This window comes from Aspergillus clavatus, genomic scaffold, assembly GCF_000002715.2.
Source record: "Aspergillus clavatus NRRL 1 1099423829805 genomic scaffold, whole genome shotgun sequence".
Taxonomy (NCBI): Eukaryota; Fungi; Ascomycota; class Eurotiomycetes; order Eurotiales; family Aspergillaceae; genus Aspergillus; species Aspergillus clavatus.
The window spans coordinates 1,890,148-1,910,361 of NW_001517094.1; the positions used below are offsets into that span (position 1 = coordinate 1,890,148).

The window sequence follows — 20,214 nt, forward strand, 5'->3', positions numbered from 1 at the left end:
GTTATGCTTGTTTGGGGCTAGGTGTATATCTGAGTGGCTAGCGTGGCTTGTTTGGGCTAGTGGGGCGCTTAGTCATCGACTTCTATCAGATTATCCTAGATAGCTATATAGAGAGATGAAGTGAATCTGGTTGAATTTCCTATAATCAGTCCATCAAGGACAGGTAAGGGGGTTACTAGTAGGTATTTATTTATATATAACTAAACAATTGGCGATATGGAGATATGATGGGCTGATTGATATGAATATCAGGGTAAAGTGACTCTGGAGTGGACTAGATACACTTTAATAGAACTTTGAGTATATAAAGTAAGCGCAGAAAGTCCAGAAGTTATGGGCATTTACGGAGTACAACTTAACCAGAGTTCCAAAAAACTCATGATAATAGTAGCAGTAAACTAGATAGATAAAGTTGCAACTAAATATCAGGACTCCTGGTGTGGATATGCTTAGTCATGTATGTAGCCTGAGACTCCAGGGAAAGATGAAAAACCCTCCAATAGCCATGGCCAACGCCCAGCAAAACATTCTCTGGTACCAATGGTAAGAAAAGCCTATATGTAATCTAGCGCAGTTGGTTCTATACATCTATCTGATTATTAGGATCTAGAAATTCAGGCCAGGTATTATTCTTGGGCTGTGCTGCTGTGCCAGTGGAAATGGAGTGGCAAACCCGCTTGGAGACTTGGACTCTTAGCCCCCGCGAGCTTCTTTGGGGACCTGCTTTCTGGGCTGTCAACCCTGAGTCAAGGGACCATGGTACCTATAGATACCACCCACTGTCCCCAAAACCTAAGCTCAGGCATGCCCCAGACTTTCCCTACTTTCCCTGGCTTTAAGGCTTCTCAGGCTCTACGAGCAGCCAACAACTCTACCTAGACAAGACTACTTAAGACAGGACTTGGTACACAGGATTTATTCTCGTCTCTCGAGAAAATCCAATTACATTATTTATACATATAGGGCTAGTATCGAATTGGACAAGGAAATGCATGACATGAGAATTGATATACAAAATCATGACCAGTACATAGTCACATACATGAAACAAAAGAAAAACAAATGGATAACAAAGGGCTGGGCTAGAAACAATAATGATGCGTCCTCGTTCGGCTCTATTGTACACCATGGGCAGCGGAATCGAATCAACTTTGCAGACCGAGCCAGCTCATTTGGAAACGCACACACACCTAGACACAATAGCAACCACGAAATAAAAAATGGTTTAGTTGAAGAAATGGGAAGACGTCAAGAAGAAGGAAAAAGAAAAGAAAAGAGAAGAGAAATATGTTGCTATGCTCATGCAAATGCTTTCATGCTGATTGGATCAACCCGCTCATGGTCAGTGTCCTCGTTCCTGCTCTAGATTTAAGCAAAAAAAGAAAAAAAAAAGGAAGAAGATCAAAGCCTGAGGGCATCCAAAATCTTCTTCGCCATCTCACGGTACTGCCACATGCCGCCTGAAACCTTCTTGAATTGGATTCCATGCAATGAGAACAGCGGGACCTTAACAATCAGAATCTCGAATCTCAGAATCATATTCTCTCCGGTATCACTCTGCACTCGAGTCGTAGTCTCGCCCATGACTCGTTCGCCTACGACCACATTGTTGTCCCGATGCGCAACGTACTCGTCCGAACCTTCTGAGTTGGTGACAAAGCTGCGATCAGGGGCCCGGGGCCGAGGCTGAGACCGCGGCGTATGTGCTGGGCGAGACTCCTCCTTGCTTTCATCGTGATTCAGCAACCCCCCGAAGCTGATGCGGCGCCTGTGACCGGACACATGACCCGATCGATCAGGGCTTGGAGGCCCGGCATCTACCACTTTGTCCAGCTCGATGCTGGGTGCATGACGGCAACTGAAGCCTCCTTTGATTTCGACATAGTCCACGGACAGCTGTTTCAGTACACGAATGATGTCGGCGCGGATAAAGGGCAGCGGCTTGCTGCTCGTGGTCGAAACACTGAAGAGACCCTTGAGGAAGACCGGTTTGGAGAGGTCCTCTCCCTCATTCGCACTCTCTAGAGCAGTCCCCGCGCCAGAGATGTCTGCGTCAGTCTCCTCCGGAACGTTGGCCTCCCGTGCGGCATCCCTCCTCGCTCTGCGGGCCTGGATGCTTTCACGGCGAGCATGGCCAAGCGACATCGTTCGGCTAGCGTGCGTGCGACTGGGTTGTTTCACCTCCTTTGTCGCTGGTTGGTCCTTCTGGACGCTCACACTCGAGTAGTCAGAGCCACTGGTCTGCGGTGGTTGGCGATCGCCACCTAGGTCTGACGCATCAGGATCATTTCTGCGCGCAGTTCTCCGGGGTCGGTAATCGGCTGAATTGACGCTCGTTGATCTCTCCAGGAACTTGTTGGATCGTGAGGCCGGCTCTGCCGATCCCGGAGCCTTGAGGAGATCTTGGTGTTGCGGCTGGCTGCCCCCAGCAGGCGTATCAGACGGGGAAAGGTCGGCCCGCCGGCTTCTCCTCATGCTGAATCCTCGTGAGAGTGGGGAAGCCGAATCGGCTGGGGGTTGAACACTAAGCGATGGCGCGTGGGGGCTGGTGATGCGCTCACGCTCGGGATCGCGGCTGCGCTCCTTCACTCTTCGGGTACTGAATCTTCTAAGAATACCCGCCGCGGTGCTCTCCTTCTTCACCGGAGTCTCCGGGTGTGAGATGGTGGGAATCGGAGAATCCGGCACTCCCTGCGAAGTAAGATGGAGATTCTTGATGCCATCATTGAGGTCATCATCGCCATGAGTCCGTGCTCGAGGACGGGATCTCCTGCCAGTATCCTTCTCGCCGGGTAGTTGATATTGATTCGTGTGCGCTGCCTCTGGTGCCGGTAGGTCTGGCATCTTGAGTGTACTGTCACCTGCACCGTGTGGGATACCAAGAGCACCGGGATGAGCTTCTTTGGCTCGCTCTCTTTCAAGTTTTTCTTTAACAAGATAGTACACCGAGAGCAGCGGGCTGTATGCATTGAGGGGATCGTTGCCTAATTGGACAGCCTCGGCCGACGGTGCTGAGAGCGTGTCTCTGCTCGCAGAATTCCGGCGCTTGTAGAAATCGAACATGCCACGCTTCTTCTCGCTGTGAGCGGGTTGTGGTTGCTCGCGGACACTTGTTCTCACGGCATGCTGGTAATCTTCCGACTCTATGACCTTTGTGAGCTGTGCTGCGATATATTCGGGTGGACCGAAATCGAAGCCCGTCATCTTCTCGATAACTTCCGGGTCTAACGGAAGCTGCACGGGTTCGCGAGCCGGGAGGTAGTTCTCGGGCGGTCCACTGAATCCTTTGTTCATCCAAGGATGGTTCATAATCTCCGCCAGGCTTGCGCGTTGCTTAGGGTCCGTTACCAACATTCGGGAGATGATATGGCGACACTCTGGGAAGAGCGTGGTTAGTAAACATCCCAAAAACTGTCATATAAAATGAGATACGAACCTGCAGACAAGCCTTGCGGATATTCAACATGTCCCTTCTTGATCTTCGCATGAAGTTGCGGCATGCTCTGATCATCGAAGGGTACTTTGCCACAGACGAGGACATAGAGTACGATGCCAAAACTCCAGACATCCACCTCGGGTCCTGTGTACTGCCTCGCCTGTAACAATTCCGGTGCAGCAAAGTAGAGACTACCGCAGAACGTCTTCAGGAGGCTGCGCGGCGAGAAAAGATTACTCAGACCAAAATCGATGATTTTGATATCACCGGTCTTGCTGATCAGTATGTTTTCGATCTTGAGGTCGCGGTGTACGATGCTGTTGCGATGAGAGTAGTCCAGCGCACTTGCGATCTGGCGCGCAAACTTCCGTGCTTGTTTTTCTTTTAATTTACCGTGTGAGATAATATAATCGAGCATCTGGCCACCGTTGACATATTCGAACAGCATGTACCAATGATACGACGTGCGCACCACGTCGCGCATACCGCAGATATAAGGATGATTCACAAGGCTTACGATCGCAGCCTCCCGGGCGGTTCGAATCTCCTTCGAGCGATCCGCTCTCTCGGTGTCGCGCGAATTGCGATGCTCTTCGGTTGACTGTCTTGGGACGATTTTGACGGCGACCTGCAAAGGGGAGTCAGTGTGGGAGACAACAAAATGGTTCGAGCTAGGTCCGACCATACCTGTTCACCGGTCTCCATGTTCTTCGCAAGCTTGACCTTGCCCATGCTTCCCGCGCCAATGGTCTTTCCCAAGGCCCACTGGCCGGAAGGGGTGGTGATGGTTGTGCGACGCTTAGGCTGCACAGAGGCAGCAGAATGCAAATGCGAGCTGGCCGCGGCTTGTGGAGGAGCGGGCACCGGCTCCGCCGCCACGGGGCCTGCCGACGCCATGTCTATGCTGTCTCGCTGGCGACCTTGTACCGACAGGTTTCTCTGGTGCTTGCTGGTATTGTTGGACGACGATTCGTTACGATAGCCGGTAGACGGACGCTCGCGAGAGAGCTCCTTGGAAGAACTTCGGCGAGAGGAAGTGGAGTGGGAGCCCCGTGAACCGTCAAAGTCCCGACGGGCTATGTTATCGAAGACCGCCTGATTGGAGGGCGGTCGGCGATCATGGGACTGGGACTTTTGATGACTGGGGCTATTTTGATGGGATTGGTAGGACTGAGAAGCGGTGGATGGTCTGACAGCGACACTTCGAGTGCGATGAGGTAACTCAGATGCAGGAGGACGATGGGAGTGTGAGCGTGAGGATGTAGAGTGGCTGCGGACGACCGTGGGCGTCTGAGCACTGGTGGACATCATAGAAGTGCTGACGACTTCAAATCACAAACAATGCAGGCTTCTTCGTCGATAGGCCGAGTGGAGTCTCGAGGATGAGATGACAAAAAATATTTCGAGGTGGACCAGGAAGAGGAGAGAGGGGTGAGACAGAAAACGAGCCCAAAAGTGGATGGTGTCAGTCCTTCAGACAAATCTGTACACTAAGACCGGTCGGCGAGCGAGCGGGGGAAGTTTGGCGTTTGCTGGCTGATGAGCGCTCAGGGAAGCGGCAGCCAACATCGAAACGTCCAGCAGACGGCTCGAGATGCCCCCATGTACAATTCGGGAGAAAGACCCAGGGGAATAGAGAGGGCGTAACGAAAAGAGGATTGAAACAGGAAAAAAAAAAAAAAAAAAAAGGTAAGATGAAAATAAGGAGTGTGATAGGGACGTGTTGAGAAGACGAGGGAGATGATGATGGAGAGGGAAAAAGAGGGAGAGCGAGAGGGAGAGAGAGAGAGAGAGAGAGAGAGAAGGAATAGAGAGAGGGATTCTGATGGATGCGGTTGCGGAGAAAGAAACCAAACTTACAGTACGGAGGAGTAGAGACAACTGGAATTAGGAATTAGGAATTAGGATACTTCATAGTCGATCGCTCCAGAGGCCGCAACCAGATGAATCAATCCATTCTTTCTTTCTTTCTTTATATACTAAACTAGATCCTTTGCTGGGTGGTTTCTTCTAATCCCATTTTTGATTGTGCCCAATGTCCATTGTATCCATAGCCTTCTTCCTGGTTGAATGCTGCTACTTGAGTCTCCAACCATGCAGGGGCGAATGAACAGCACTCCAACAGAGTCGCAGACGAAACGGTTTCAAAGTCGACGTATCTGTAGGTAACGACGCAGCAGGACTGAAATGAGGGCTTGAGTGGCCACAATCCTTTACTCCGTAGTCTCTGAATCGTTATCCATAATCCGGTCCCTTTTCAGGCTGTTTAGCTCGATTCCACTGCTCATCACACGTGCATTTCGCTCTCTTCGTCGCTCGTGGGGTCGAATCAGAATGTCTCTTCGACTTTCTTTCTAACTTACCCGGGAGGCTGGTGTTTTGGGCATGGATGGGCAGATCATCCTACCAGGTCATTGTGCATGCAAAGAATGATAGAACCTGGCATGGAACGCTCCTTGTTTTTTTTTTTTTTCTCTCTAGTTAATTAAAAGGAGAGACACCGATTCTGACGAGGTTCCAGATTCCTCTATTTATTTATTTGTAGACACATGGACTGTAGCGTAGCAGTATACTCTGCAGAGTAGTAACCTCGGTGCCCAGCCACAGCAGGTGACCCGTACGGCGGTGCAGAGAACCCTTCCATAGTCCCATGGTTGCGACGATTAAGATGGTCCTCACAGCGAGCACATCAATTCATTCCTTCTCCATCAATAGCCAATACGCCTCTAACCTTCTAATTAATGGATCCCACAATTTAACGACACAATCCATAGGTGAGGCCCTGAGACCTTGGTTTCTTAGAGGATACCATTCCGCAAAAAAAAAAAAAAAAAAAAAGCAGGAACTGATGGTACTGTCATTCTGGAGATTCGGCCGAGTGATGACGACAAGCTTCATTTGACAAGGCCACCACTTCCACAAGCGCATTTTCAGTAGTCGACAGTCGACACGAACTGCGAGGTTGCGGATTCTGGACCAACCGCCACCGGCAAAATGTCTAGTAAACGGTCGCGCACAGCCTTCGAGGCTGATCTGCAAGCCCACCACTCCCCATTTGCCTTCTACGGAACGCCTCTTCCCCCCTTGGATGCCGGGGCTAGGGACGACGGTTCATACGTACCGATCTGGAAGCAGGAGGTCACAGATGACCGGGGAAGGAAACGTCTACATGGCGCCTTCACCGGTGGTTTCAGCGCCGGGTGAGCCCACGATTCCTGGGTAGCTTTGGACAGCACAACTAAAGAATGATTCCAATCTCTCCAGATACTTCAACACGGTTGGCTCGAAAGAGGGATGGACCCCTGCGACCTTTGTATCCTCACGCCAGAATCGAGCCAAGGATGCGCAGAAGCGCTTCGAGCAGCGCCCGGAAGACTTCATGGACGAGGAGGACATTCGGGAGGCGGAGGAGGCAAGAAATCTACAAACCAGCGATGAGTTTGCTGGCTTTGGCTCGACAGCTGTCGATGCCACTCGCCGGGGAGGGTTGATGGATCTTCTCAAGGCGGGCGGGGAAACTATGGGGGTGAAGCTGCTAAAGAAAATGGGCTGGCGAGAAGGCCAGGGAATCGGTCCCAAGATACGGCGCAAAGCCAATCTCGGCGATGGCGGCGCGCTCGGTGGACCGGAGGCCGACAAGACATATCTATTCGCGCCGGAGGACTCACCCATGATCGCCTTTGTCCACAAGACAGATCACAAGGGGCTTGGATTCGAGGGCGAAACCCGTCTCGATTCTCTTAAGGTCAATCACGATGGTTCTGACGATGATAACGCCGATTCTTTCTTCGGTAGCCGGTTGGCCTCGCAGAATCAACGCAAGTCGTCAAAGACAAAGGAGCAACCAAGACGCGGTGCGTTCGGCGTTGGTGTACTGAATGACACTGGATCGGACGACGAAGACCCGTATGCTATCGGTCCGCAAATATCTTACAATCGGGTAATTGGGGGCGACAAGCAGAAAAAAAAGAAGAAGAAGTCTACAGAGGATTCCAAACCGGCGATCGTGGCATCGAATCCTCTGTTGAATAGCAAACCTGTATTCATATCGAAGAAGACGATCGCTGCGAAATCTTCCACCGGATTCCGCAAATGCCATGATGGCCGTCTACCTTTAGACGGCTTCGTCCTGGCCGACGCAATTTCCGGCCTCTCTATATCTACTCAGGAAAAACGATACGCTCCTCCCGAGATACCAAAGGACTGGAAATCCTGCAAAACACCATCCACAACGAGGGATGCTTCCAACTATGTCTCTACATCTGATGCAGCCAAAGCTTCTTCTCTCGACCCAACGTCCAGAGCGGCGTTATTGGGCGAGGCGCAGCTACCGGGGAAGTCCATTTTTGACTGGATGACCCCCGAAGCTCGCGAACGCATTATGAAGCTTACGGGGAAAACCGACCTCCCGCCAGCGCTAGGGGAGAAAGCGCCGAAAGGATATGAGCTGTCAGAATCCCAGAAACGTAAAGACTTGTGGGACTTGGTTCCCAAACTGGACAAGCAGCTCGCCGTTCAGGCCCTTACTCGTGCAGTCAGTGGCTGGATGCCGTACTCGGAAGACCAAGGCAAACGTGCTCGTTACCGAACATTCTTAGAAGTCCGGGCAGGACTCCGAGATACTCTCCCAGACCGTGTACCAGGCTCGACGACTGATGAATGGGTCACGGAGCTCCACGAGTTCGCTCGCGCGGCCGAGGTCTTCAAACCGATGTCCGGGGTCATGGCATCGCGATTCACCTCAGCCTCGACGGGGCCAAAAGAGTCATCCGACGCATCCGACGCAGCGGAATCGACAGAACCGCTTCTCAGAAAACCCAGCGCAAAGCCGGAAGATCCCGCTATGGCTGCTGCCAAGATAGGCATGTTTGGTCCAATGACTCGAAGCGTCTCAAGTTTCTATCCCGCGCGGTTGCTATGCAAACGCCTGAATGTCAAACCACCAGACCATGTGCAGCTCGACCCAGGCGACCAGCCCGGGGCTTCGGAAGCTGCTGCCACTGCTGCTGGTAGTCGGTTCCAGATTGCCGGGTATCAGACGATGTCCGGACCTAAGGAATTGGTTTCGAGGGATGTTATGAACCAGCTCATGCTGGAAGCCGGTGGACCACTCAAGAATCGCATGGACTCGGCGACATCCGAACAAATAATAGAACCCGAAATCCAAAAGCCGGTTGCGATTGAGCCGGAGCGCAATGACGCTTTGGAAGCAGAGCGACCTGGCGAGGCGGTCTTTAAGGCCATCTTTGGCAGTGAGGACGAGGACGAGGAGGAATGATCCATATTTTCTTCACACATGTTGATCTGGAGCATGGGCCGTGTGACTACTGGAAAACAAATCGACAGTGTCGACTTTTACTCTAGAAGTTCTATGTAACACACCGCTGCATCAGACATGTTTCGGAAGCGCAGCTTGGCTCAGCCGCCCAGTTCAGAATTGATGGAACAGCATCGGCGAGGATATGCGACGAAGCAAGCAGTCGGCTGTGTCAAATTTGAATTGTTCGAGACGATTATCCTGGTTTCCCTGCATGGCCAGTGTGGCTAAGTGCATCAAGATGGACAGGCGGGTGGTTACACGGCATGGCATGTCTTTTAATGTTACGGTGTAGGAGACTCCATGACATTGAGGTTTATCGACCTTTAGTAGATCATACGTGCAGGATATGATAGCACCATTGTAGGGATCAATCAGAGCATGGTGGGGAGATACCGTCAGTGACCTCAACAATCGAGGACGGAATAGTTACAATTGAGCTATTTTTAGATGTAGACAATTTATTCTCAGGCATGCTTCGAAAGCAGGATCTCTCTTCAATCGACAAGTAACAAGTTAGCATGCTTTGAACAAGCTTTTGAGACAGCCTCGCTTGCCCCCGACTTTTCTTTGTCAAAACTGGTCGACTGCCCGTTCTTCTCTTTTTTTTTCTTTCTTCCCCTTCACAGCCAGAAGTCAGTCATTTATTATTACTGTCCAACATACCAAGCACCAACAACGACAACAACAATAATTCACTTGGTTTGATCAGACCAGTCAAGCTCATCAGGGTTTGGTTTCTTCTTTCTCACATGGCACTTCTTTTCATGCGCATCATGATATCTACTATCCATAAACCATTGATCTTACTCTGTTATGCATCCCACTAACTATCTTCACCGGCGCAGTGTAGCACCACCACCCGCATTCGTCATCGCCACCAGCACCAGCAACAGCAACAATAACAAAAGAGTTACGTTTCGCCGCTGGTCTGACGCTGGACTGACTGGCTGGACGATGTATGACTGATTGCCCAACCACTACCGAATATCAACATCATTCTTATTATTACGAGTTCAAGCTTGACTTCCCACGGCTATCAGCTGCTGGTTCTCGTCCTCATTGGTGCCATCAACTCCCGCAATCGTTTTTCCCCCTCCTCCATCGGTCTGGGAGCTTCGGCTTCAAGAGTCTCTTTGACCTTCTGGACTTCTGGATTTCTCTCTATTCTTTCTGAGGGAGTTCCTCACCATCTTCCTTCCTGCTAGCGGATGGAGTCGGCTTCTCTATCGCTTCAGTATGGTAAGTCTCGCTATGATGATAGACTCCTTGCATCCCCCGCCTGGCGCACTTCTCACCGTGGTTCGGCCATCAGGCCTGTACGCCTGTGCTTTTTTTTTTTTGTAAGGATCTTGCAGATCGCATGTTTCCGTAGCTGCTGCTTTCTATTGTTGCGTTCTATGGCTCTATGCAAGTCTTCTGCTACGGCTCTGTGAAATATTTGGAAATAAAACTATCCATCTAACCCGCTCCTCCTCCAGGGTTCCTGCTTGTCCTTCCTGTCGCGTGACCACGGCAATCCCTCCTCCCATACAACCCAAGCGGTGACGGGGGAGCACCGTGCAGATGCCTCCTCCAGCGGTCTCCGCTCGACCTCAAATGCAATCACCTCCTCCAACTACCCCTCGACTTCCCTAGCGAGGGCTACGTCCCGCAGTGACCGACGCGCCTCGACGCCCGTCCCCCAGCTAGCCCTGAGCGAGCATTTCAACGCTCCCATCCGCCCGCATGTCTGGTACAGCAAGCGGCGCACCTGGTCTCGCACGCAGCTCGATCAGGAACGCAAGGAATTCTTCGAGACCCGTGTCACCGGCCGGTCGGAGGTATGGGCCGCCCTCGCCACGTCCATCTCGCTCATGCACGCCGACGACCTCACCACGGCGCAGAGCATCATCGACGCGGCGGGCGTGACTGTCCCCACAGGTGACCTCTGCCAGGGCTGCTACGACGAGCAGGGGGTGCTCTACCGGCTGCCGCGGTGTATCGTGAGTGACCCGGAGAACATGGTACGGGATGACTCGGCGAGCCGCCGCGGCGATGTATACAATGATAACGACTTCGATACCGACGACGCCAAGTTATCGCTGGACGAAGCATCCGGTGATGAGCTGATCTGCGGTGAGTCTAGGCACCGCCGGGATGAGAAGGGTAAGATGAGCGAGCGCGATTTAATCCGCGTCAAGGCGCGCCTGAGCGACGGCAGCGGTTCGGATGTGGTTGTTTCGGTCGGTGCGGCTCAGAGCGTGGGCTTGATTGCCCGCAGGGTGCAGCATGAGGCCGGGGTATGTTATTCCCTGTTTTGATATGCCATCCGTACGGCTAGATGGCAGCTGAGACTTGGGACTAACGCTGGTTTCGCAGATCCCTGCCACTCATAGAGTCCGGATCGCCTATCTAGGCAGGATGCTCAAAGAAAACGCATCCCTCATGGATCAGGGCTGGAAAGCCGGCAACATAATCAACGCCTTGGTCGTTGCCAAACCTCCTCGGTCATGAGACATGAGACACTCATGCCATGATCACTCACTCACTCAACATTCTCCCACACAACCAACCAACCAGTGATACTGCCCGAATCTACCCCAACATCTACACACATACACCAACTCCGGTCTTTCCTTTTATGCTCACGATCAATCCCTACTGTTTCATGGCGTACTGTTCTCCCGGTTCTGCATAATACCCATTTGTTTGTTTTTTTTGGGGGGGGTTTTTTGTTCTTTTTTTCTATAGCCAACGTCTTGGATTATTCCAGATCCATCATCATCTCATCCTACGGAGTCTCTCATTTATTACCTTTCCTTCATGCACGCCCCTAGGTACTATCATCTACCATTGAGTCTTATATCTGGATGTTTTCGCCTTCTTCAGATACATGCGTGCTAGTATAACCATCGCCTGAGCAGAAGATAATAAGCAAAAAAAAAAAAAAAAAAAAAAAAAAAAAACAATCTATAGGCCGAGCATGTTCCAAGAAGCTGTAGCTGCTGAAGGGGGACGAGCTAGGTCCTCTCCATCGTGTCTGGCTGTTGTCTCTGTACTGTGTTATACCACGAGAGGCGTAGGAATCCACTCCGGGAGCAAGATATATACATCCGCCAACAGACGTACTCAAATCCTCCAGGTATCGAAAGAAAAAGAAAATAAAAAGAAAAATAGAGATAAAGAGAAGCGGGGGAAAGATTGAACGACTCAGAATCACCCTTTAATAAATAAAACTAAAGAATAAACAGGAAACAAAAATAATCCTGCCATTTAGCTAGCAAGGAGGTGTAAGGGTATGGGGGAAACAAAAAAACACAAAAAAAAAGGAAATTCAGATGCATCATCCGTGAATCGAACACGGGCCTCGTCGATGGCAACGACGAATTCTACCACTAGACCAATGATGCTTCCTTGTTTAACTGCGGCAAGTATTGACCTTATAAAGTAAGTTTTTCAATAGGGTAAAGTAGATCAAAAAATGTTATTTGATGTTCGTATTGCATTATATTGTCGACTTCCTAGATCGAGCCCTCACATCCCACTACTATAGAGCCCCTCTCCTTTCCCTCCAGCCAAAAAAGGCAACTATAACAGCCTACCGTTCTCCGCCTCCCGTCCTCTCGGCGTGCTCCCCGACCGCCGCTTGAAAACACGACAGACGAACCTCGCGCCGCTTACGATCCCTCTGACCAGAGACGTGGGGTTGTAATGCTTAACCCGGAACATGTAGTACAGCATGACGGTCCCCATGATGTTGAAGCCAATATAGGCAAAGCCTAGGCCGTAGTTGCGCCAGCGCTGACCGTAATCTGCCACGCGACTGTTAGGCCAAACAGACAGGAAAAGAAGGAAACATGCAGCTTACAAATATTTGAAGTGGCCAGGTATTGGTCCGCGCTCCGCAGCTGGCAGTACTGGCAGTCCTGTGTTGCGGTAGGGTTGTACAACTGACCCGGCGCAGCCTGTAGGTACGGTGCCAGGTATTGTCCGCAGCTAGTGCCCGGGGGAGGATTGAAGATGCTCAATTCGGCTCTTGCACACTGGATAGCGCGGCCATGGAGTCCAGTTGCTGTAATGCCTGCAATCAGATATGTTAAAGGCGAAACGCGGTACATGAAGATCCAGAAACCTGGAAGGGCCTGTGGAGATTGCATGACACCGTTGAAGGTGAGCGTCATGATGAACAGGAGGGTTGCTATTGTGCCACCAGTCTCAGCGTCAGGGAGGGCGGCGATCACCAATGAGGCAAAGGTGGACGTGAAGACGTAGAATTGTACAACGAAGAGGAGCATGAGGCCCTGTCGGTGGGATGGCTGGTTCGCCCCGTAGGTTGGGAAGTAGTAACTTGCCCACGCAATAACCCCAGTCAAAATCTGCCAGGGGATTTCAACAGCAGCGTTGGCTATGAGAAAGGCTGCCCAGGAATATGCCTTGGATGGTCTTTCTCGAACCTCGTACAAGGACCGTTGCATGACAAATTTTGGCATGATCCTGTTTAGGGTTAGATTGTCATGGATGGATTGCAACAGCAACAATGAAGATCAAAGATGGAGACAGCAAGTACTCACTGTTGGACCAAGGTCGAGAAGACGGACGTCAGCATGAAGGCGCTGAATAAGACATCCTGGAACCCCTGCAAAGAACTGTCGGGTTTGAAGAATGTGAAGCCAATGAACAAGGATGAGGCAGCGCCCAGTATGATTTTGGCCCAGATGTACCCCGGTTCGCGCCAATATTGTTGGAACACCCGATGTGTTACATACCACAGCTGTGAGATAAACGGCATCGCATATTCACCGTGTTGGGTAGCAGAATTATCGCTGCTAGATGCCGATGCCCTCTCATGATTGATACGATTGATTTCCTCTTGAACCTTCTTGGCTTCTGGACTCTCATTCCAGACAACCGACCAATCCTGAGAGGCTTTTCCAGAAGCACCTGCACCGATGATCTCCATCATATACTCGGCCGGCTTTCACTTGTCAGTGAAATGATATCGTGCTACATACAACACTCAAACTTACATTCTCGGATGAATTGCAGACTCTTGCTCCGTTCCTCTCAAAATAGTCCAGCAGGATGCGGGATTGTTCACCGATTTCACCAAAGTAGACTGTCTTCCCACCCTTCTGCAAGAAAAGCAGACGGTCGAATTCCTGGAACAATATCGCGCTCGGCTGGTGGATCGTGGACAGTACGGCTTGACCGTGGTCTGCAAGCTTACGCAGAAAGGAGCAAATAGACCATGAACTTTGAGAATCGAGTCCACTTGTCGGTTCGTCAAGGAATATCAGTAATGCTGGTTTCGCTGCAAGTTCGACCCCGATGGTCAATAGCTTTCTCTGCTCAACGTTCAATCCTTCGCCGGGTGTTCCAACAATAGCTTCTGCGAAATCTTTCATGTTGAGCATATCAATGATCTCCTCGACATACCGATACTTTTCTTTCCGTGGAACTGACTTTGGTTGGCGAAGGACGGCACTGAACCGAAGAGCTTCCCGCACAGTAGTCGTAGGTAGATGAAGATCTTGCTGTTGGACATATCCCGTTTTCCTCTGAAAGCTATTGTCGGGAGGCTTGCCATTTACCAGCATGTCACCCGTGACCACACCAATCGACACTCGTTTCGCAAGCACATCAAGGAGGGTTGTCTTGCCAGCGCCAGAAACACCCATCAGAGCCGTGAGCGTTCCAGGCTTCACCCACCCGGAGACATTATCTAACAGTCGTCTCTGCCCACCCTTGACAGGTATGTCGAAGCAAACATCGCGCCATGTAAAGATGTCATGCTGTTCCGGAATCACAGAAACATCCTTCTCGGCTTCGGAAGATGTGTTGGCCGTGGACGGCCCTGGCATCTCGTTCTCTCTTCCAACCTTATCAAGGTCACGAATTTGCGGAGGGACATGGCCCCGTCTAAAAACCAGAAACTCGGCCTTTGAAGAAGTCGCAGAGTTGACCTCGGAGGCTATCAGATATATTGCCGTGAAGAAGATCCAGAATCCTATAAGAATCCCAAAGTTCCTCCACACATGCGAATAAGTATAAGAGTATTGAGTTTCAATATACGAATCGCCGGACACAGTCCTTTCCCCTGCCACGGCACCCCGAACGGAACAGATGAATGAGTTCCCGCTCAAGCTTGGATAAGCAGGCACAAACTGCGAGCATTCGAACCTTCGACCGTGAAACTCATTGGCGACTAGTGCCTCAAATGTATAGAATACCGGATTGATCCATCGGATCCAACTAAACCAGGGGATTGAGCTCATCTGCGTGACTGGAATCACGAAACCAGTGTAAATGACAATCGCGAGTACTATCACACCAGCCAAAGCCATCGCCTGGGAGAGTGTCTTGGTGGCCGCGGCGAGGGTTCGGAATATTCCAGACATTGCGAGCGTACTGATGAACGTGAAAAGGAAGAATATAAAGAACTGCGATGGCTCATACCGCTGAATCACTACGTCAGTAAGACAGGGGGAGGACTATAGATTATTGCCACTTACCAGGCCAGCAAGGAAGTAGAATATGATGTTGAACATCACGGCAGACACGAACTTGACGGGTATATCAGAAACGATGCCTCCGAACGCTTCCGCAAATGGATGAACAAATGCATATGAGGCCTGTTTCTCGATGATAGGACGTTGGTCATAGAGAGAGTTGATTTCTGTCACACTAATAAGAGCATTCATTCTGTGATAGTCAATATCTGCCCACAACAGACTTGCCTTAACCACAAGGCCTGGCTCGTCCTTGAACCAAGTCTCGCGTGAGGAAAGGAATACTTACAAGACTGCAAAGAAAAGGGCAGCTCCTTTACTCTGAAAGCCCGCAGTGGCAATGGGTGTCCTACAGGCATTAGAATATCCCTGATGAAGAACAGAAGCGAGACTTACCCATAGTACATCGAGCCAATGATGAGAGCCATAGAAATACGCCCGATAACTATTGTCAAAGTAGATGGTTTATCATTCCATATCCTGAACAATGATCAGCCTCCAATGCAAAGATCACACCTTGATACCAGGATGGGCACTACCTCTGATAAGCTCTTATCGTACAGAGCTTGACTTGCATGGGAATTGAAATGATATAGGGACTTTTGGGACGAACATGCTTGGCTTGTTTAAACCTCTTCACTCTATAAAGAGCTTGTGCCGATTCCCCACCTGGAGGGTATTCTCTCAAGTGTTCTGCGATCTCTTTCTGGAGTCTTGCGTATTGAGAACTGTTTTTCCAGTAATTCTCAAAGTCGTCGCGGGTACGAGGAACCCTATTTTCCATTCCTTCGCGCGCTTGACGCTCTTGCGGATTTGTGACGGACGTGAGGAAATCCCCCGTTGTTTGGCGTGGGGGGCAGTGCCAGCCCATATTGATGAAATATTCTTTAGCTTCATTGCAGGGACCAAAATAGATCTCCCGTCCTTCGTAGAGAACAATGGCTTTGTCAAACACATCGTAGATTGCCTGTGAAGCTTGATATATTGCCACAGCATGACTAGTTCCAACTAGATTGGCAGAGACTCGCAGAGCCTTGACGAATTCTAATGCACTCGCGGAATCAAGACCTCTGGTGCTGTTGTCCCATGCCCCAACAGGTGCCCCAGAAACTGTTCCGTTGATCAGTCCTGGAAAATGGAAACTCAAAGTGTCTTCTGCTACTTACGTGCCATTTCTGCGATGCTGCACAAAGTCAATGAGGTAATCCGCATGTGGAAGCGTGGCTAATACGAACCTGACCCGTTTTCGTTCTCCTCCAGAGACACCTCTAATGTAATCATCACCCACTGGAAACGTCAGATTGCACACCAGCTCGATGGCAGCTGAACACACCTTTTGTGTTATATGTATGAGAAAGTCCAAAAATGGTCATGACAACCTGGGTGACAAGCTTAGCGTGTCGGTGTCGACTGATCCCTCGCAATCTGTGTTCGGGAGTTCGTGCAGCAGCAGCAAACTCCAATGTCTCCCCCACTGTAAGATGTGGGAAGTGTTTATCGACTTCTTGGTTATATAAGACCTCCCCTTTGAACTCCTTGTGCATCCTCTCCATCGAAATCCCATTGTACTGGATCTCGGAGTCTTTGCTGAGCTTCAAGCCATGAAGCTCTCCACAAAGTGATTTCAGGAACGTTGAACAGCCGCTCCCAGGTCGCCCGAGAACGATCATTAGCTCGCCGCTTTTCAGAAGGCCATCGAAATTGCGAAGTATCTGCCTTTGTGGACTATGTTTGGCGAAGCTGAGATACTCTTGTGGTCTGAATGGCGCCAGCAAAATTGAGTCCACAGTGTGCTGATATTGCAATGCTGACCCCGAACCAGAGACAGTGAGATGCTGAAAGACGATACCGGTGGAGGGTGGCCGTGGAAAGCCCTCCTTATCCAAGAGCTTCAGCACCATCCGAACCCACTTGTAATGGTCAAACTGGTCGCTTGTAGGATCGTAAACAGGGTCGTTGAGATCAATGTCTTCTTGGGTGTCTTTGCGCTCGATGCCCGCTCCGATAGTCCCAGAGTCTGTTGGACGGTGTTTGGGGAAATTCGACGCGATGCGAGCCAGCTCTGCTCGATATTCCGGCGGCGCATTCTCAAGAACCGCGCTATCCTCGCGCCCTCGTTTCTCATTTGGTCCGTGGCTCTCTTGAGTGACATCGCTGATACCTCGACTGGAAGTTCCCGGTTGAATGGCATCGTTATGAGTCCCATAATGGTGTTCCATGTCTGGCACACCACATTCGGTCACCAGAAGGCGGGGATGAGAACACGGGGATGAGCTTTATCAGCTCTGGTCCAGTGTAGGTCAGTGGTTATTTCGCCGTGAACGAACGCTCAAAAGAGTAAATCAAAATTGATCATTTGCTGTTACAGAGATCGAGCGTTCAAGCACACAGCTGCGAGCTCGTCGACCATGGCTTTTCTGTAGATTCCTACATCATAATATACTGTACACCGCATCAATACTCTCTGTGAATCATCATGTCCTATCGCCATCAATCCCCGTAAAAATTCGACTGGGGAACCCTACTCATGGACCCGGAGCGCTGAAGGGAAGAATTCAGGGCATGGGGATTCCAATTCGCCGGAACAGAAAGTGGTGATGTCAATACGACTACCATCCTGAATTATCAGGCCATTGCGAGGCCTGCACAGGGAGGTACCGAGGTCTGGCAACGCATCTATTAGTCGGTCACTTCTTGTTAGTTTTGAATGCCGAGGACGGTGGTGGTGGTGTCATCATTCCGAATGCAGCCATTGTAGAATTCATCCGAGCTCCACCTATTCAAGACATAGTCAGCCTGGACGTCCTAAAGAAGAGTATCGCGAAGCACCGGCAATATCATCAAGATCTCGCCATTGGAAGCGGCCAGAGAACGGGGCAGATTTACTGCAATGGCTTGATATGTTTATGTATTGTGCACAATTGTGCAAGATAGCTGTGTAGATGTTGCCGCGTTGATCATCATCATAGTACTACTTAGTGATGAATTGATCATATTCGGCTGATGACGCATCTGCGACTTCGGCAGACTTGAGTCATGGTAGTACATCAGCTCAACAGCTTCGATAAATCAGCTGATATACGCATGAGTAGAGGTTGTTTGATCAAAATGAGGGTGGATGAAGATGGTGGAAGAAGACTTTGGAGTAGATATTCTATCAAGCGTCGAGCATTGACAACTGGGCGATCTTCCATACTTCAGCCCCGTCCAATCAAAACTATCCACTCTATCTCCGCCCGGAAAGAGCTCCACTCTGGAAGCAAACAAACCAAACACAGTCAAAAAAATGCAGAAAACGAAGAAAAAAAGATCGAGGCCGCCATTGACAGTTACGAATCGACGAAATATCCACGATATCTCAAGGGGACTGCCATTGCCGGGGCTCAGTCTCATTCTCTCACGTTCGCGATAAAGCTCTTGAGACCAATACATGTCAATATGGATCTACAAAAGACTCCTTTCGTAAAGGAGCTCGCCTCCAGTGGTATGTCCAGCCCATATACATTGTGAACGCTGTATAGCTTCATCTTCCCCCAATTCGCATACATCAGCCCCAATTTCACTAACAATAAACCTGCACGCATACAGACAGACGCACACGCGACAAAGCCACAGAATCACTTACTCTATTCCTCCGCTCCAGAACCGACCTTACGCTCCTTGACCTCCTAAAGCTATGGAAGGGACTTTTCTTCTGTACGTGAACTTCCAATCCCAAAGTCTCAATGCCAGCACAACATCCGGTTCAATTGACTAATCAAAATCACCACAGGCTTCTACCACTCCGACCGCCCCCTCACACAACAAGCCCTAGCCCGCAACCTCTCGTACTCGCTCGTCCCGACTCTGCCGCGGGCAACATTACATCGCTTCCTGCGCGCCTTCTGGGTCACCATCGGCCGCGACTTCCACTCGCTCGACCGTCTGCGCCTGGACAAGTACCTCTACCTGATCCGTTGCTACGTCGGCGTCGCATTTGAGATCTTCCTCAAGGCGAACAAGCAGCAGCAGCAGGAAGCCGCAGCCACCAACGGCAGCGCCAGCGGCAAGAAGCGCAAGCGCGAACAACAGGCCGCCAAGCAGAAGAAGCGCTCGAAAGCGGGCAAGGAGGAGAAAGCCGAGGCAACCGTCGGAGACGTCGACGGCGAGGAAGGGCAGGCGCAGAATGGCGAGGGCGACTGGGCCGAGCTTGAGTCGTACCTTACCATTATCGAGGAGGGTCCGCTGTGCCCGCTCAACTTCGATCCGGACCAGCCGCCTGCCGATGAGAAGAACCCGAACTATGTGCCTATGCCCCATGGACCGGATGGGCTTCGCTACCACGTGCTGGATATCTGGGTCGATGAGTTAGAAAAGGTGCTGGAGTTTGAGGAGGAAGAGGGGCAGAGTGAAGAAGCGACGAAGACCCGGAAAGTCAAGGGCAAGGTTCCCGTTGAGCTTCTACTACGCCCGATCGAAAAGTTGCGCAAAGAAAGTGCTTTCAAGCCCGTGAGAACGAGGGCGGCGGAAACCTTGAATGACGACCGGTTGTTTGAATGGGGATTCAGAGCTAGAGAAGTCGAGGACGAGGATGATGACGATAGTGAACAGGAATGGGGCGGATTCGCCGATGATTAAGGGTTTTCTAATACTACATGTACTCGATATATCCATATTGCACATTGATCTTTGGCGCATTGTAAGTTAATCTGCATTCCATTCGTGTCATTCCTTCTTCTCCGGAGAAACTGTTCCTGCAGAGTCTAATTATAGGCCTATCCATTTTTGTACAGCCCAGTTCATCCTTCCATGTCCTTCATGAGCCGTCTACCTAAGTGCCGCCATGTTGTGGTTGGCGCAAGCCATTCTGAAATAACAAAAAAAAGAAAAGCAAAAGCACGAAACAAAAGACAAAAACTATACTAATCTTGCGGGTATCATCGTATAGAGCAAAGACCAGAGAGCAACAATAATGAATACAACCAGGAGGA

The 20,214-nt window shown here is 50.5% G+C and overlaps 5 protein-coding genes and 1 non-coding gene across 6 annotated transcripts, besides 6 other annotated features; 3 read left to right on the forward strand and 3 right to left on the reverse strand.

Annotated features, from left to right (window-relative positions):
• Positions 1-1,401: 1,401 nt before the first annotated feature.
• On the reverse strand, positions 1,402-4,744 carry kin1 (putative serine/threonine protein kinase Kin1; the record flags this gene model as incomplete). The annotated part of the gene is made up of 3 exons (XM_001269157.1): positions 1,402-3,377; positions 3,437-4,064; positions 4,124-4,744. 3 exons carry the CDS (start codon positions 4,742-4,744, stop codon positions 1,402-1,404), a joined length of 3,225 nt encoding a protein of 1,074 aa, XP_001269158.1.
• Positions 4,745-5,104: 360 nt separating this feature from the next.
• Positions 5,105-5,124: a microsatellite.
• A 61-nt stretch (positions 5,125-5,185) lies between these two features.
• Positions 5,186-5,256: a microsatellite.
• Positions 5,197-5,238: a microsatellite.
• A 997-nt stretch (positions 5,257-6,253) lies between the features above and the next one.
• Positions 6,254-6,274: a microsatellite.
• Positions 6,275-6,430: 156 nt separating this feature from the next.
• ACLA_024480 (putative G-patch domain protein) lies at positions 6,431-9,583 on the forward strand (the record flags this gene model as incomplete). The annotated part of the gene is made up of 4 exons (XM_001269158.1): positions 6,431-6,636; positions 6,701-8,688; positions 8,830-8,974; positions 9,301-9,583. 4 exons carry the CDS (start codon positions 6,431-6,433, stop codon positions 9,581-9,583), a joined length of 2,622 nt encoding a protein of 873 aa, XP_001269159.1.
• Positions 9,584-9,992: 409 nt separating this feature from the next.
• ACLA_024490 (ubiquitin domain-containing protein) lies at positions 9,993-11,249 on the forward strand (the record flags this gene model as incomplete). The annotated part of the gene is made up of 3 exons (XM_001269159.1): positions 9,993-10,055; positions 10,235-11,035; positions 11,115-11,249. 3 exons carry the CDS (start codon positions 9,993-9,995, stop codon positions 11,247-11,249), a joined length of 999 nt encoding a protein of 332 aa, XP_001269160.1.
• Positions 11,250-11,671: 422 nt separating this feature from the next.
• Positions 11,672-11,700: a microsatellite.
• Positions 11,672-11,701: a microsatellite.
• Positions 11,702-12,074: 373 nt separating this feature from the next.
• Positions 12,075-12,145, reverse strand: ACLA_024500. Its single transcript has one exon. It is a non-coding gene; the product is annotated as a tRNA-Gly (tRNA).
• Positions 12,146-12,323: 178 nt separating this feature from the next.
• ACLA_024510 (ATP-binding cassette transporter) lies at positions 12,324-17,463 on the reverse strand (the record flags this gene model as incomplete). Its single annotated transcript, XM_001269160.1, has 11 exons — positions 12,324-12,547; positions 12,604-13,229; positions 13,307-13,710; positions 13,763-15,193; positions 15,248-15,437; positions 15,534-15,593; positions 15,641-15,724; positions 15,784-16,354; positions 16,411-16,427; positions 16,480-16,531; positions 16,578-17,463. The coding sequence occupies 11 exons, from the start codon at positions 17,461-17,463 to the stop codon at positions 12,324-12,326; spliced, it is 4,545 nt and encodes a 1,514-aa protein (XP_001269161.1).
• Positions 17,464-18,682: 1,219 nt separating this feature from the next.
• On the forward strand, positions 18,683-19,861 carry ACLA_024520 (putative ribosomal RNA processing protein; the record flags this gene model as incomplete). Its single annotated transcript, XM_001269161.1, has 3 exons — positions 18,683-18,728; positions 18,833-18,940; positions 19,017-19,861. The coding sequence occupies 3 exons, from the start codon at positions 18,683-18,685 to the stop codon at positions 19,859-19,861; spliced, it is 999 nt and encodes a 332-aa protein (XP_001269162.1).
• Positions 19,862-20,214: the final 353 nt, after the last annotated feature.